The following is a 12536-nucleotide window of genomic DNA, read 5'->3' as shown; positions in this document are numbered from 1 at the left end:
TATCTGAAGACTGCTATCATGTCCCCTCTCAGTCTTCTCTTTTCCAAACTAAACAAACCCAATTCCTTCAGCCTTCCTTCATAGGTCATGTTCTCAAGACCTTGAATCATTCTTGTTGCTCTTCTCTGGACCCTCTCCAATTTCTCCACATCTTTCTTGAATTGCGGTGCCCAGAACTGGACACAATACTCCAGCTGAGGCCTAACCAGCGCAGAGTAAAGCGGAAGAATGACTTCTCGTGTCTTGTTTACAACACACCTGTTAATGCATCCCAGAATCACGTTTGCTTTTTTTGCAACAGTATCACACTGTTGACTCATATTAAGCTTGTGGTCCACTATGACCCCTAGATCTCTTTCTGCCATACTCCTTCCTAGACAGTCTCCTCCCATTCTGTATGTGTGAAACTGATTGTTCCTTCCTAAGTGGAGCACTTTGCATTTATCTTTATTGAACTTCATCCTGTTTACCTCAGACCATTTCTCCAATTTGTCCAGATCATTTTGAATTTTGACCCTGTCCTCCAAAGCAGTTGCAATCCCTCCCAGTTTGGTATCGTACGCAAACTTAATAAGCGTACTTTCTAAGCCAACATCTAAATCGTTGATGAAGATATTGAACAGAACCGGTCCCAAAACAGACCCCTGCGGAACCCCACTTGTTATACCTTTCCAGCAGGATTGGGAGCCATTAACAACTACTCTCTGAGTACGGTTATCCAGCCAGTTATGCACCCACCTTATAGTAGCCCCATCTAAATTATACTTTCCTAGTTTATCTATAAGAATATCATGCGAGACCGTATCAAATGCCTTACTAAAGTCTAGGTATATCACATCCACCGCTTCTCCCTTATCCACAAGGCTCGTTTTCCTATCAAAGAACGCTATCAGATTAGTTTGACACGATTTGTTCTTTACAAATCCATGCTGGCTATTCCCTATCACCTTACCACCTTCCAAGTGTTTGCAGATGATTTCTTTGATTACCTGCTCCATTATCTTCCCTGGCACAGAAGTTAAACTAACCAGTCTGTAGTTTCCTGGGTTGTTTTTATTTCCCTTTTTATAGATGGGCACTATATTTGCCCCCTTCCAGTCTTCTGGAATCTCCCCCGTCTCCCATGATTTCCCAAAGATAATAACTAGAGGCTCAGATACCTCTTCTATTAACTCCTTGAGTATTCTAGGATGCATTTCATCAGGCCCTGTTGACTTGCAGGCATCTAACTTTTCTAAGTGATTTTTTACTTGCTCTTTCCTTATTTTCTCTTCTAAACCTACCCTCTTCCCGTAAGCATTCACATACAGGTACTACACTAGTTTCCTTGTTAGGATGTAACCTCTGTGGGGGGGGGGGGGGTTGGTGCCACTATTATGTGTGTGGGGCAGGATGGATAGCTCAGTGATTTGAGCATTGGCCTGCTAACCCCTGGGTTGTGAGTTCAATCCTTGAGGGGGGCATTTGGGGATTGGTACTTCTTTGAGCAAGGGGTTGGACTAGATGATCTCCTGAGTTCCCTTTCAACCCTAATGGGCTATGATCATGGGGAACTTTCCTAGCTTATTCACTCCCCCAGTGGAATTGGCTAGCCAAGAATTTGAGTCCTCGATCCCACTTCCTTTACCTAGAGGCTGTGACCTCGAGGGCTCCCCTTCCACTCTCCTGTGTGGCAGAAGCCTTATAGGCCTGAAAAGGCTGGGCCCAGGATTCCTGAGGTTCTTGACTCACAGTCTTGTCATGAACACTTAGGACAGGGGTAGGGTGTCCCCACTCCTGCTGCTCTCTTCACACCAGATCCTTCACTGACCCACTGATCACCGCATATAGTTCAAAGCAAAAACAATTTATTAAACAGCAACTAATAAATAAATAAGGAATAAATTAGACAGGTTAAAGGAACAAGTCACCCCACCCTGTGGGCTGAGGGACACCACACACAGCCGTCTCTGCAGTGTCAGGGCAGTTCACAGTCTGTTCCTCCTGCCCAGTCCCTGGCCGTGCTGCAGGGACGCTGCGGGTCGGACACTTGCTCTGGCGCTTCCCACACGCCCTCAGGCTCCAGGTGGCAGGACCCTTCTTCCCAGCATCAGGCCCCCGTCAGTGTCATGATCCCCATCTTGGCTGGTGGCGTCTCCCTGTGCTGGACCCTCTGCCCAGGGTCCCCCCCACTCACCCAGCTGCTCACCGCACCCGGATCCGGACGGCCCCAGCCCCAGCCCCAGCTCCAGCTCCACTCTGCCCCAGCCTGGCTGCGGCTCTGCCTCCAGCTCAGCTCTGCTCTCTGGGCTGCTCCTCTGGCCCCTCAGGCTGCTGCGGCTCCGCTCAGCTCAGCTCTGGCTGCTGCTCTCACCTTAGCTGGGCCCACGCTGGCTGAGGCAGGTCCAGCTCACACGGAGGACGGGACCCTGGGCTCCTGACTCCCTCATTGGCCTGCCTGCCCTGTCGATCAGGCTGACCAGCAGCATTAGGCTCTCCCCATTGCCCCTGGGGACTGTCAGTCTCAAGATCCCTGATTTCTCATTGGTCCTTCACCTTCCTTTTGGTCTTCAGTGCTGGAACATCTAATCCTAGTAAAATGTTATTACTACTTCAGTAATTCATCTCTTTGGCTGTTTAACTCCTGATGAGTGTTTGTGAAGTGCTTTGAAATGCTCAGATCGGAGGAAGCCTCAGACAACCCACCCTGAAAGTTACATTTCTACCAGTTTGCCATGGAGGTAAAGGGAGGCACATTCAGGTAAAAGTTAGACAGGGATTGACTGGCAGAGTCAGAAATGAACCCCAATAGTTTGGCTACTCATTCTCAAAACCAACAAGTATCACCTAAACCGTACTGGACACTTCCAGATACATCACTAATCTGAGAGTAACTCTTAGAGAGGCTCATTTTGGCATTTTTTCAATTTTGTTTTGATGATTTTGGGGTGAACTCTTGGGTGAAACATCTTCTCTTCTAAGTGTGAACAATGATCTACCATTGAGAGTCTTGCAATGCACCTTTACTCCCTCTATTTGTAGTTGCTTCCTTACTGGTGGGTATTTCTGTTGTACTGTGGGTACTGTGCTTTATAATTGATTATGTTTTGGCTGTATACATTGTATGGTTGATTGTAAGAATTAAGGTATTAGACTAAATGAATAGAATAGTGGATACTAGTATTAGCCATTTTCTTTTTATTCATACCTTGTAAGTAACAGACAGGATCGTGTTTCTGACTATGTTAGTTAGATTAGAGAAATATTGGAGGCCCAAGCCCCCGTGTGACAAAAAATAGTTACAAGATTTAGTAATGTCTAATTTACAATGTCTTTCTTGTTCAACATAAAACACTGCTATTTGTTACCTTTTGAAGGTCTCTGCAAAGAACTGTTTCGGTGAATGAGGAATGCATGCATCAGGAAGAGATAAGGTGTGAAGGCCATTGTTGAAGCCAGATGGTCAAAGGAGGGGGAGTGAAGAGACTTAACGAGACTTATCAACGCCAGAGAACCATCAACGCTCATCCATGATTGAGGAAGGGCAGATTGGCGACCCTGATGTGAAGGCTAGCACCCTTAAACACAAGATAATTGATTAAATCTAAACCAGGTCAGGATGACCCTCCTGGAGGGGTTTTGGAATGGAAGAAGCCATCAAAAGTTAACTCCAATTAAAGAGTAACTGGACAGAAAAGGACACAGCAAAATCCATAGACTCCAATGAAAAGAAAGGACTATAAGAACAGTGTGCTTTGCCATGGAACTTTGGGTTCGTCTTGCCAACAACTCCAGGAGAATTGGATCACAACCGACAGAGCCTGGCTCCCCTCTGCGACCAATCTGGCTGGCCACTAGATTGATCCAGACTCTGGACTGGTAACGATAACATCGACTGGCGGGACTGTGTGCATGGTGTGTGTGTCTGCGTGTAACTGAAAAGCATATACTAACTGCTGTATTCTTAATAAATGTGGCGTATTGCCTTCTCTCCTATAAAAGATCTTGTGTGATTTCTATAAGCCTAACATTTACACTTGAGAAGAATTAAATTCTTTTCTATCAAAATATTCCCCAGCTTGAATTGTATATTGAGATTTTTATTCCTACATTACACATGAAGAAGCTTGAAATGTACATAATTGTAATTCCTTTAGATCTTTATTATTCTCATTCAGAAAGAAGGCAATGTTGAAGAGATATATTACTCTGTACTTCATTCCACAAAGCTGGAAGAATTCTTTACCATTCTGTCACTGTGACCCATCAGAGAGATGTGATTCCAAGGACAGAAAAAGTAGTGGACTTGTGGAGGACAGGATAGTGGGTTCCTGACTCGCTCATTGGTCTGCCTGCCCTGTCAATCAGGCTGACCTGCAGCGGTGGACTCTTGCCATTGCCCCTGGGGACTGCCAGTCTCAGGATCCTGATTTCTCATTGGCCCTTCACCATTTTTTCGGTACTGGGAGAGGGCCATGAAGCCCCCCTCACTGAGCTTTAGAAAGGGGCCAACAGAACCCTGACATCTAGTGACAAACGAGTTCAGTCCAGTATCGCAAGGCGGTGCTTTGGTTTGTAATCCTTCGTGAGTCACCAACACTTGCTGATTAATAAAAAAAAAGGGGTTTTGAAATCAAAACAAAACACAAACCCCCAGCTCCTCCCCTGGTGTAAATCTGCTCTCATCCACTGACTTCACTGCAGCTACACTAAATTGGACCAGATGAGGATCTGCAGCTAGATTCACTTCTGAATATGAGAACGTAGCAATTACTATGCTGGAAGGGACAAGTGGCCCATCTAATGCAGTACCTTGTCTCATTACTATAACTCACTGGCTGCTACAGAAGAAAACAGAAGAACAATGAATTAGCCCTTTATGGAGGAAACTTAGGGAATTTCTTCCTAAGCCATTTATCAAAAATTGGGGATGAGATTTTTCAGAAATCCTTAAGGGATCTGAATGCCCAAGATCCAACTAAAATCAATAGGCTCCAGGGTCACAACTGCATGTCTTTGTCTGACAATCCAGGCCTTAACATCTATACTATGGAGAAACCAACACCTGCAACTCAATAACAGAAAAATAATTGAAAAAAACTCAAACCCTTCCCATTGTTATGAATCACAGACTGTCTGTGCAAGATTCAGTCCTAAATTTAATTCAATTCAGTCCCTAGCACATTGTCTGTATGGTTATGGAGAGAGTGAGTTCAACAGGACTTCTGAAGTTCTCATCGGAGAACTAGATCAAGCTGTTAGAAGGCCCCTGAGTCAGGAGTGTTTTTAGACAGTTTTTTAGGCTGCGGGAGCCCTTGAGAGGCCCTTTTGTTCCTGAAGGCCCAATTAGTTAAAAATCAAACTTTGAGTAACTCCTTCAACTGATGTAATTCTTTTCCCTCTGTCTTTTGGAGGATCATTTTCTCTCTATCTCCACATGGTATAAGAGGCATATTAAACCCTTCAGCTCTATTTCCTCTGAAATTGTTATGGGCCAGCTACATTCCTGCGATCATTCTCCTGACTTTACTGATGCTGCATTAAGCTATTCGGAAGCCGTGAATGGGAACTGTCCAATGCAGTTCAGGAGCAGTGATGAGCATGGGGTGAGTAAATCACTAGGACTGAGTTTATTGCTGACTCGGCCACTTGCTCCCTGTGTAACCTTCACCTCAATGTGCTTGTCCACCTCCACATAAACCAGATCTCATAGCGATATTATGCTCCATGATCACAGACTCCCTCAAATCAAAGGACTTCAAAGCACTGCAGGTTCATTAGAGTTGTGTGTGTGTACAGAGTGCTATTATTTTAACAACAGATTTTTTTTTGTGGGAATAGATGTCCCCAAATTATGGATTAGGATTCAAGGGTTCTAACTATAGTTATTTTGGTGGCCTTTGACAAACCCTTCTCTCGGTCTCTACCTCCCAGAGCTCTTCACTCAGAGCCTGTCCTGGGGAGGGTGGGTTGGGAACTCACTGGCTGCTTGCAGAGTCCCAGGCTCCTACTTTCCCATCCAGGTAAGAGCGACCCGTAGAGCAAATAATGCAGCTATCACAAATGTCCCCAGAGATGATGCCCTGAGCCGCAAAGGACATAGAGACACTCTGAGCTAGGCTAGATAAAGTGCATTCCTTCAAGCTGATGGATGGAACTGTTCCCTTTTACACTGCTTCAGTATCTACCTTTAAACTTCAAAATATGTATAAAAGGGAAATGCAAAGGTACAGGGAATGAAAATCAAAGAGCCCTAATCTGAAAGGCTGGGAATCCCAAACTGAGCACAGGAGTGACACCTGAGACCTTGACATGCATTTTTAAAGTGAATCTAATCTTCAGTGTGGGAACATTTAATCCCAGTCAAAATTACTACTACTTTAGTCATTCATCTCTTTGGCTGTATAACACTTGATGAGCGTTTGTGAAGCACTTTGAAATGCTTAGATCGGAGGAAGCATCAGGCAACCCACCCTGAATGTTATAATTATACCTGTTGCCATGGAGGTCAAGGGAGGCACATTCCAATGAAAGTCAGACAGGGAGCGATTGACAAATGTTTCAGAGGTTTAGGCACAAAGCCGTACACGGACAGTCACTAGTGCAGAGATAGCCTTAGAGTAAAATAATCATGGCAGTTTTCACATCTCAAGTCAAGATGACTGATGCAAAAGCTCTTAGAAAAATCACCACTCAGTCTGGTTTGTTGCCTGGCTTTCTGGGAGGAGACGACAGAGACAGCTACTTTAACTTGGCAAAGATTCCCGAGGAGAAAATCAATGTTGAAACTACCTTTTCCTTACAGCAGGGTAAGTTGTTTGGACTCCCCCGTGCCCCAACTAGGACATACTCTCTCTCTCACACACACACACCCCTGTGCTGCGCAGCCCCAGGACCCCTGCTGCTTGGCATGGGACAGAGGAATGGACAGACATAGAGGCAGACTGATTTTTACTTGCTGTTTCAGAAATCTGCATTCAAAGCCCAGGCACAGACCCTTTCACTGTGGTCCCTCGGACGTCAATAAAAAAGTTGAGTTGTAACTCTGGTCACTGCGGGGTGAAGCAGAGGAGACTGCGCACATGGGAGGAATGTTGGAAGGGTTCGGTATGAGCACAGGAACCACAGTGGTGTGGCTTCAGCAATGCACGCCACACAAACAAACAGAGAGCAATGGATTGCACGATTTCCATCAATGAAAAATAAGTTCACGTTACTGCAATCCTCTTGTTCTTAATACTGGAAATTTAGCCACACAAAGAGAGAGGAGGATATGCGTGGGGAGGTTGGCCACCGTTTTAACTAACCAGCCGGGGGTTATGGTTCCTGCAATGGCATCAGTCTCTCCAGAGAATATTCATTCACAACCTGGATCTCTGGGTAAACGTTCAGAACAACCTCCTCTTTGTCTGCCTGGGCTCCTCCGTGGTCCCTCCTGCCTCACTGGCCTGTTGGACAATAAGTCTGGCAGGGGTTAGCTCAAGTCCTCCCAGACCAACTTCCTTGGCCTTCCTGTACAGAAGCCTTAAGTGCTTCATCGGCTCCCTGCACCACCACCCTGCAGACAATAAACCCCATTAGTTGGGACCACTCATGTCAAACACTAACCTCTATCTCCTGAACCCTATTGGATGCTCCCAGATACATCACTAACCTGAGAGTAATTCTTAGACAGGCTCATTCTGGAATTTTTAAATTTTGTTTTCATGATTTCGAGGGGAACTTTTGGGTGGAACATCTTCTCATCTAAGTGTGAACAACGGTCAGTCATTGAGAGTCTTGCAATGTGCCTCAACTCCCTTTATTTGTAGTTGTCTCAGTGGTGAGTGTGATGAACTGGGACTGTTCTTAATGTGGGCTGTGAATGCTCAGTGGGGGGTGTTGGCCTGGGAGGACGGTCTGCATTGGGGGATGGGAGACTGGCCTTGAGGAAAGATACCTGAGCATGTAACATGAGAACCCAGGAATGGGTTAGAGGCCAGGTGACACCTCTGCCCAGGAAGCTGAACAGAGGCTGGGGGAGGAAACACTGGGAGGAGAGAGGGAGTGTTTCAGAACGTGGCTGTGGAAAGGAGGGAAGTGCAGACAGGGCTCTGATTCCCCAGTGGGGCTGTGGTGCCCCAGGGACCCCAAGATGGACCTAATTGGGGAGGATCCTGTTGTCTGTGCCCACAAGACCTGTCTTGGACTGTGTTCCTGTCATCTAAATAAACCTTCTGCTTTACTGGCTGGCTGAGAGTCATGGTGAATAGCAGGAATCCAGGGGTGTAGGGTCCCGTGTCCCCCTACACTCCGTGACAGTGAGTATTTACACCTGAGCAGAATTAAATTCTCTTCTATCAAAATTTCTCCCACCTTGAATTGTATACTGAGATTTTGATTCCTACACTGCACATCAACAAGCTTAAAATGTACACACTTGTAATTCCTTTGGACCTTTATTACCCTCATGTATAAAGAAGGCCATGTTACAACGAATCTAAGGACAAGTCAAAAGTATTGGTTTGTATTTCTGTTTCTGCAACTGACCCCAGGTGCCCTTCACCTCAACCTGCCTCTTTTTCTAGGCCCATCAGACAGAGTAAGGATGTTTAAGCGGGAAGTTCTTCAGTATCCTCAGAACTCAAGATTTCAATGCCCCTCACAAACACTCCCTAGTGTTTCACACATGAAAAGGGTTGTGTTCTTATAACATTAATCCATTGTTGTGGGGATTAGACACCTCTGCACTGAGTCACACAGTGCAGTCACTTTACACAAAATGGAGGCCAAGATCTCGAGTGTCATTCCCTTAACCAGGTCATGACTGAAGGCCACACAATGGAGAAAAATGGCTCCCTGCTTCCTAGCAAATTTAGAATGAACTGCCTCATGTCCCTAATCACCACCAGCATGAATTGAAAGGACAAAACTGGATTCCTTTCATGACACCCACTTGGGCTATTGATGCTGTCCAGAATCGCCTTGACATTCATTTTCACTGCAGCACCAATAAAGTCATTGGAATGAAGTTGGCCTAAACTATTTTAAGATGAAAGAGCTGAAGACTGCAATGTGCATGTCACACCCTCTGAGGCTGAGATTAACTCACTGATCACCACTGCTGAGGAAAACAGCTCCATCAAAAGGAGGACTCATGAAGGCAATCAAATTTGTTTGGTAACTAATGAGGACCTCCTCCACAAACAGCATCTCAGATCCTCCAGGCACTCCTAGGAACTGTATAAAAGTGCTCACCACTCAACACTCTTCTAAACACTTCTCTAGACTTCATCTCCTCGGTGAACTGGGTAAGTCCAGTTCCACTCAATCTCTTTCTAACCCCAGAGATATCACAGTAGGGCCTCTTTTCATTTAAGATGGAATCTTGCATGTTCTCGCTGTGATTTTTATCAGGGATCACGGAGATCTTCCATAACTATCTTGTGTCATTAGTAAGTTGCAGGCGCTGGCGGATTCATGAGCTAAAGCTAAAGGAGAGACTTGAAGAACAATTGGGAAACATATTACCTATTAACTGGAAATAGATTTAGGGCACTGAAATCTTTTCAGTAACTTTAGAAAGTCCCTTAACCATTTTTCACTTAGGTGGATTTGGAAGAAACTTTCCCAGGTTAGTCAAGAAAGATCCAATTCAGTAGTCTTCTACTTTATTCTGTAGCAGCTGTTACGCCTCAGTACTGGAGACAAGAGACAGATGAAGTTGACAAGTGGAGTGCTCCGGTTGAGTAATTCCTATGTTCTCCTGAACAGAAATACTCATTGAAGGTGCTTCTCCTCAGATGACGTAATTTCATGTCGCTCTTATTCCAGTCTGTGTTTTACAGACAAAGTCATTGAGAGGGGCTCAAAGGGACCGGTTGGGAGGGACGCTTACTGCAAGTGGACAAAGAGACAAGAGAGGAAGAAAGACCAAATAGGAACAAATACAAAGAGACTAACTCCACTCCTCCTCTCTCTCTCGGGCCCCATGCTGACCTCACTACCATTGTAACCGAGCTTTGAATCCTTTCTTCCACCAGCACTTCTACCATCTCTTTACTCTCATCCCTCTTGTGTGTTGCAGGTTTACCTCCACCCCAGAAAGATGACTGTCTCCAGCCTGTGGTATCCAGAATGCGGGGTGGCCCGGCCTAGTCCAGTTACTGGCAGCTCCAACGAGCCATGCGTTAGGCAGTGCCCTGACTCTGAAGTGCTGATCAGACCCTCACCAGTTGTTGTGACCCTCCCTGGACCAATTGTCAGCAATTTCCCGCAGCAGAGTGAAGTAGCAGCTGTAGGAGCACCTGTGGTGGGAGCCGGATTGGGGGGCTCATTTGGTTGGGGGGAATTGCACGGCTATGGAGGCCTTTACAGAGGGTTGTATGGTTTAGGGAGATTAGGTGGTTATGGTGGCCATTACGGTCATGGGGGATTATTGGGCCACAGGGGATACTGTGGTTACCCAGGTCTTTACGGTTATGGGGGATTATTGGGTTATGGGGGACACTGCGGTTACCCGGGCCTTTATGGTTACGGGAGATTATGGGGGTACGGGGGATATGGCCATAGGTCTCTTGGTGGATATTGTGGGCCATGTTAAACCCAGCAGGAACACCCACAGAAGAAGGAAGAACCAGGAAATGAACAGCAAGATACAGATTCACCCCTGATCTTTTGGGCATGGCTTTCAGAAGTGCTGGGCAAACAGGACTCCAGCTGAACTCAGTGGGAGCTGTGTGTGCTCAGCACCTTGGGCTGACAGCCGTGCTGCATTTCTAATGTTATGCTTTAGGACTCTTTCTGCCAAGGCTTTCCCACCCGTGTGCTGATTCTCGCTTTCACATGTGGACTCATTCTGAATTACACGCAGGCTGTTTACACTGACCCCGCAGGGTGAAGGAACAGCAGCCTTCAGATAGGCAGCGTTTATGTTTAGTATCACTTTAAGTCTCTTTTATGCACCACATTTTCTACCTTTCCATCAGTATGTACCTTTAGTGCTTCACCTTGATCTTTGCTCTGGCCAGATGTCTAATGGAGAAGCTACCTAGTCTCTGCATATATTTTGCTTCGTCTCATTGCACACCAACTGGAATAAAACAAAGAACTTATAATGGTTACAAAGGGGACTTCTTTGTCAACCTCTGCAGCTGCAACAAAGCAAACAGATCTTCATGTCTGATATGAGCCCCACTGAGGTGTGTGATGGGTCACAACTCTTCTTGAAACACTGGAAATACATTCTTTCTGCTCTGTAGTATTTCTTCCTGTAACTGTGTACTGCCAATTTCATTTGCATTAAAAACTCTGCTGCATCATAATATCGGTCTTCTGGTTCTCCTTGTTCCTCCCTCCTTGCTTGAAAATCGCCTCGGACGAAATTCCTCTTTGTGTCGCTGGCACTTCTCCAGTTGTAATTTTCAAAGCTCTGGTAGATAGAGTCTTTTCCTGCAAAGACTTAGTGACACATTTTCTCTTCATGTAGTTTTTCCCTTTAGTTTCAAGAAGATCAATCATATGATTTGTGTTAAGAGTCTATGAGAATCTTTGCAGGTTTTCATAAGGAAAAGAAAAGTGGTCACAAGATCACATACTTCACTGTAGGCCAGCGGTGACAGACTCTTCCTAATAGTGGGAGGGCCAGAGGACCCACCCCCAATGTGGTCCCACTCCTGCCCCTCCTATTCCCCAAAGCCCCGCCCCCCTGGCGAAACCAAAGCTGGAGCCAGAACAGGGAGGCCATCCCCCCCATCTGCCGGAGTTGGGGGGCTCAAGAGCAGACCCCAACCTGCAGCCACGGATCCCGAAGCCCATCCATTGCAGATGGTGGACCCAAGGTTCCCCACAGTTGCCTGTGTGCTTCTTACTCTGACCCTGCTCCTGCTTCTGGCCCAGACGAGGGTAGAGTCTCATGGGTAAGAGGAGGGGCGGGGAGTCAGGCCCACATAAAAAGTGGACCTGACCCATAGTGGTTCCTGGGCCCACTTCCGCTTCCCCTTCCCCTTCCCTGGTCCCCCAAATACACGCAACTCTTCAAAAGAACCTAGTGGCAAAAACAAAAGTCAGTGTGTCTGCTTGACACCTTCTTTGCATTAACTTTATGCAGCTGCTGTTAGAAAGCTAAAAGGCAGAAAGAAACGGTCCATATCCATGGAGAGGAGATCACCTGGCTGAATTCTCATTGACACTAAAGCCTTTTGACAGTGCTCTGGCATGGGAAAGAGGCACTCACTCAAGTCATGGTAGACATAGGTAACATCCACCTTATGGCCCCTGCCTCATTTGCACTTTACAGTGTGGTGTAATACCCATTGTGTAATTGAGAATCAGGCCCAGTGTGGTGATAACAGAGGAAACCCATAACCAGGAAGGCATTGGACGAAACCAATCAAGGGCAACATGGCAAACCTGAGGAATGTTTGCAGAGGTGCTGTTGAAATGCAGCTCTCTCATTATTTCACATGGAATCTGGTGCACTCAACACTTCTCAAAGCCAGGCCTATGGGATCAGAGGTGAAACTGTATCCTGCCGTTCATTTCCTGCTTCTTCCTGTTCCCATGGAGATGCCTGGTGG

At 46.1% G+C, this 12536-nt stretch overlaps 2 protein-coding genes across 10 annotated transcripts in view; both read left to right on the top strand.

Annotated features, from left to right (window-relative positions):
• LOC127032899 (claw keratin-like) overlaps nucleotides 1-12536 on the top strand; it is a 196501-nt gene that overhangs the window by 58334 nt on the left and 125631 nt on the right. The gene's annotated exons all lie outside the window — the stretch shown is intronic.
• Nucleotides 10052-10561, top strand: LOC127032945 (claw keratin-like). Its single transcript, XM_050920614.1, has one exon. It carries the CDS (start codon nucleotides 10067-10069, stop codon nucleotides 10559-10561), a length of 495 nt encoding a protein of 164 aa, XP_050776571.1. The 5' UTR covers nucleotides 10052-10066.

This window comes from Gopherus flavomarginatus, chromosome 1, assembly GCF_025201925.1.
Source record: "Gopherus flavomarginatus isolate rGopFla2 chromosome 1, rGopFla2.mat.asm, whole genome shotgun sequence".
Lineage (NCBI taxonomy): Eukaryota > Metazoa > Chordata > Testudines > Testudinidae > Gopherus > Gopherus flavomarginatus.
Note: the sequence above shows the minus strand (reverse complement) of the source record. Positions and strands in the feature narration are given on the sequence as shown.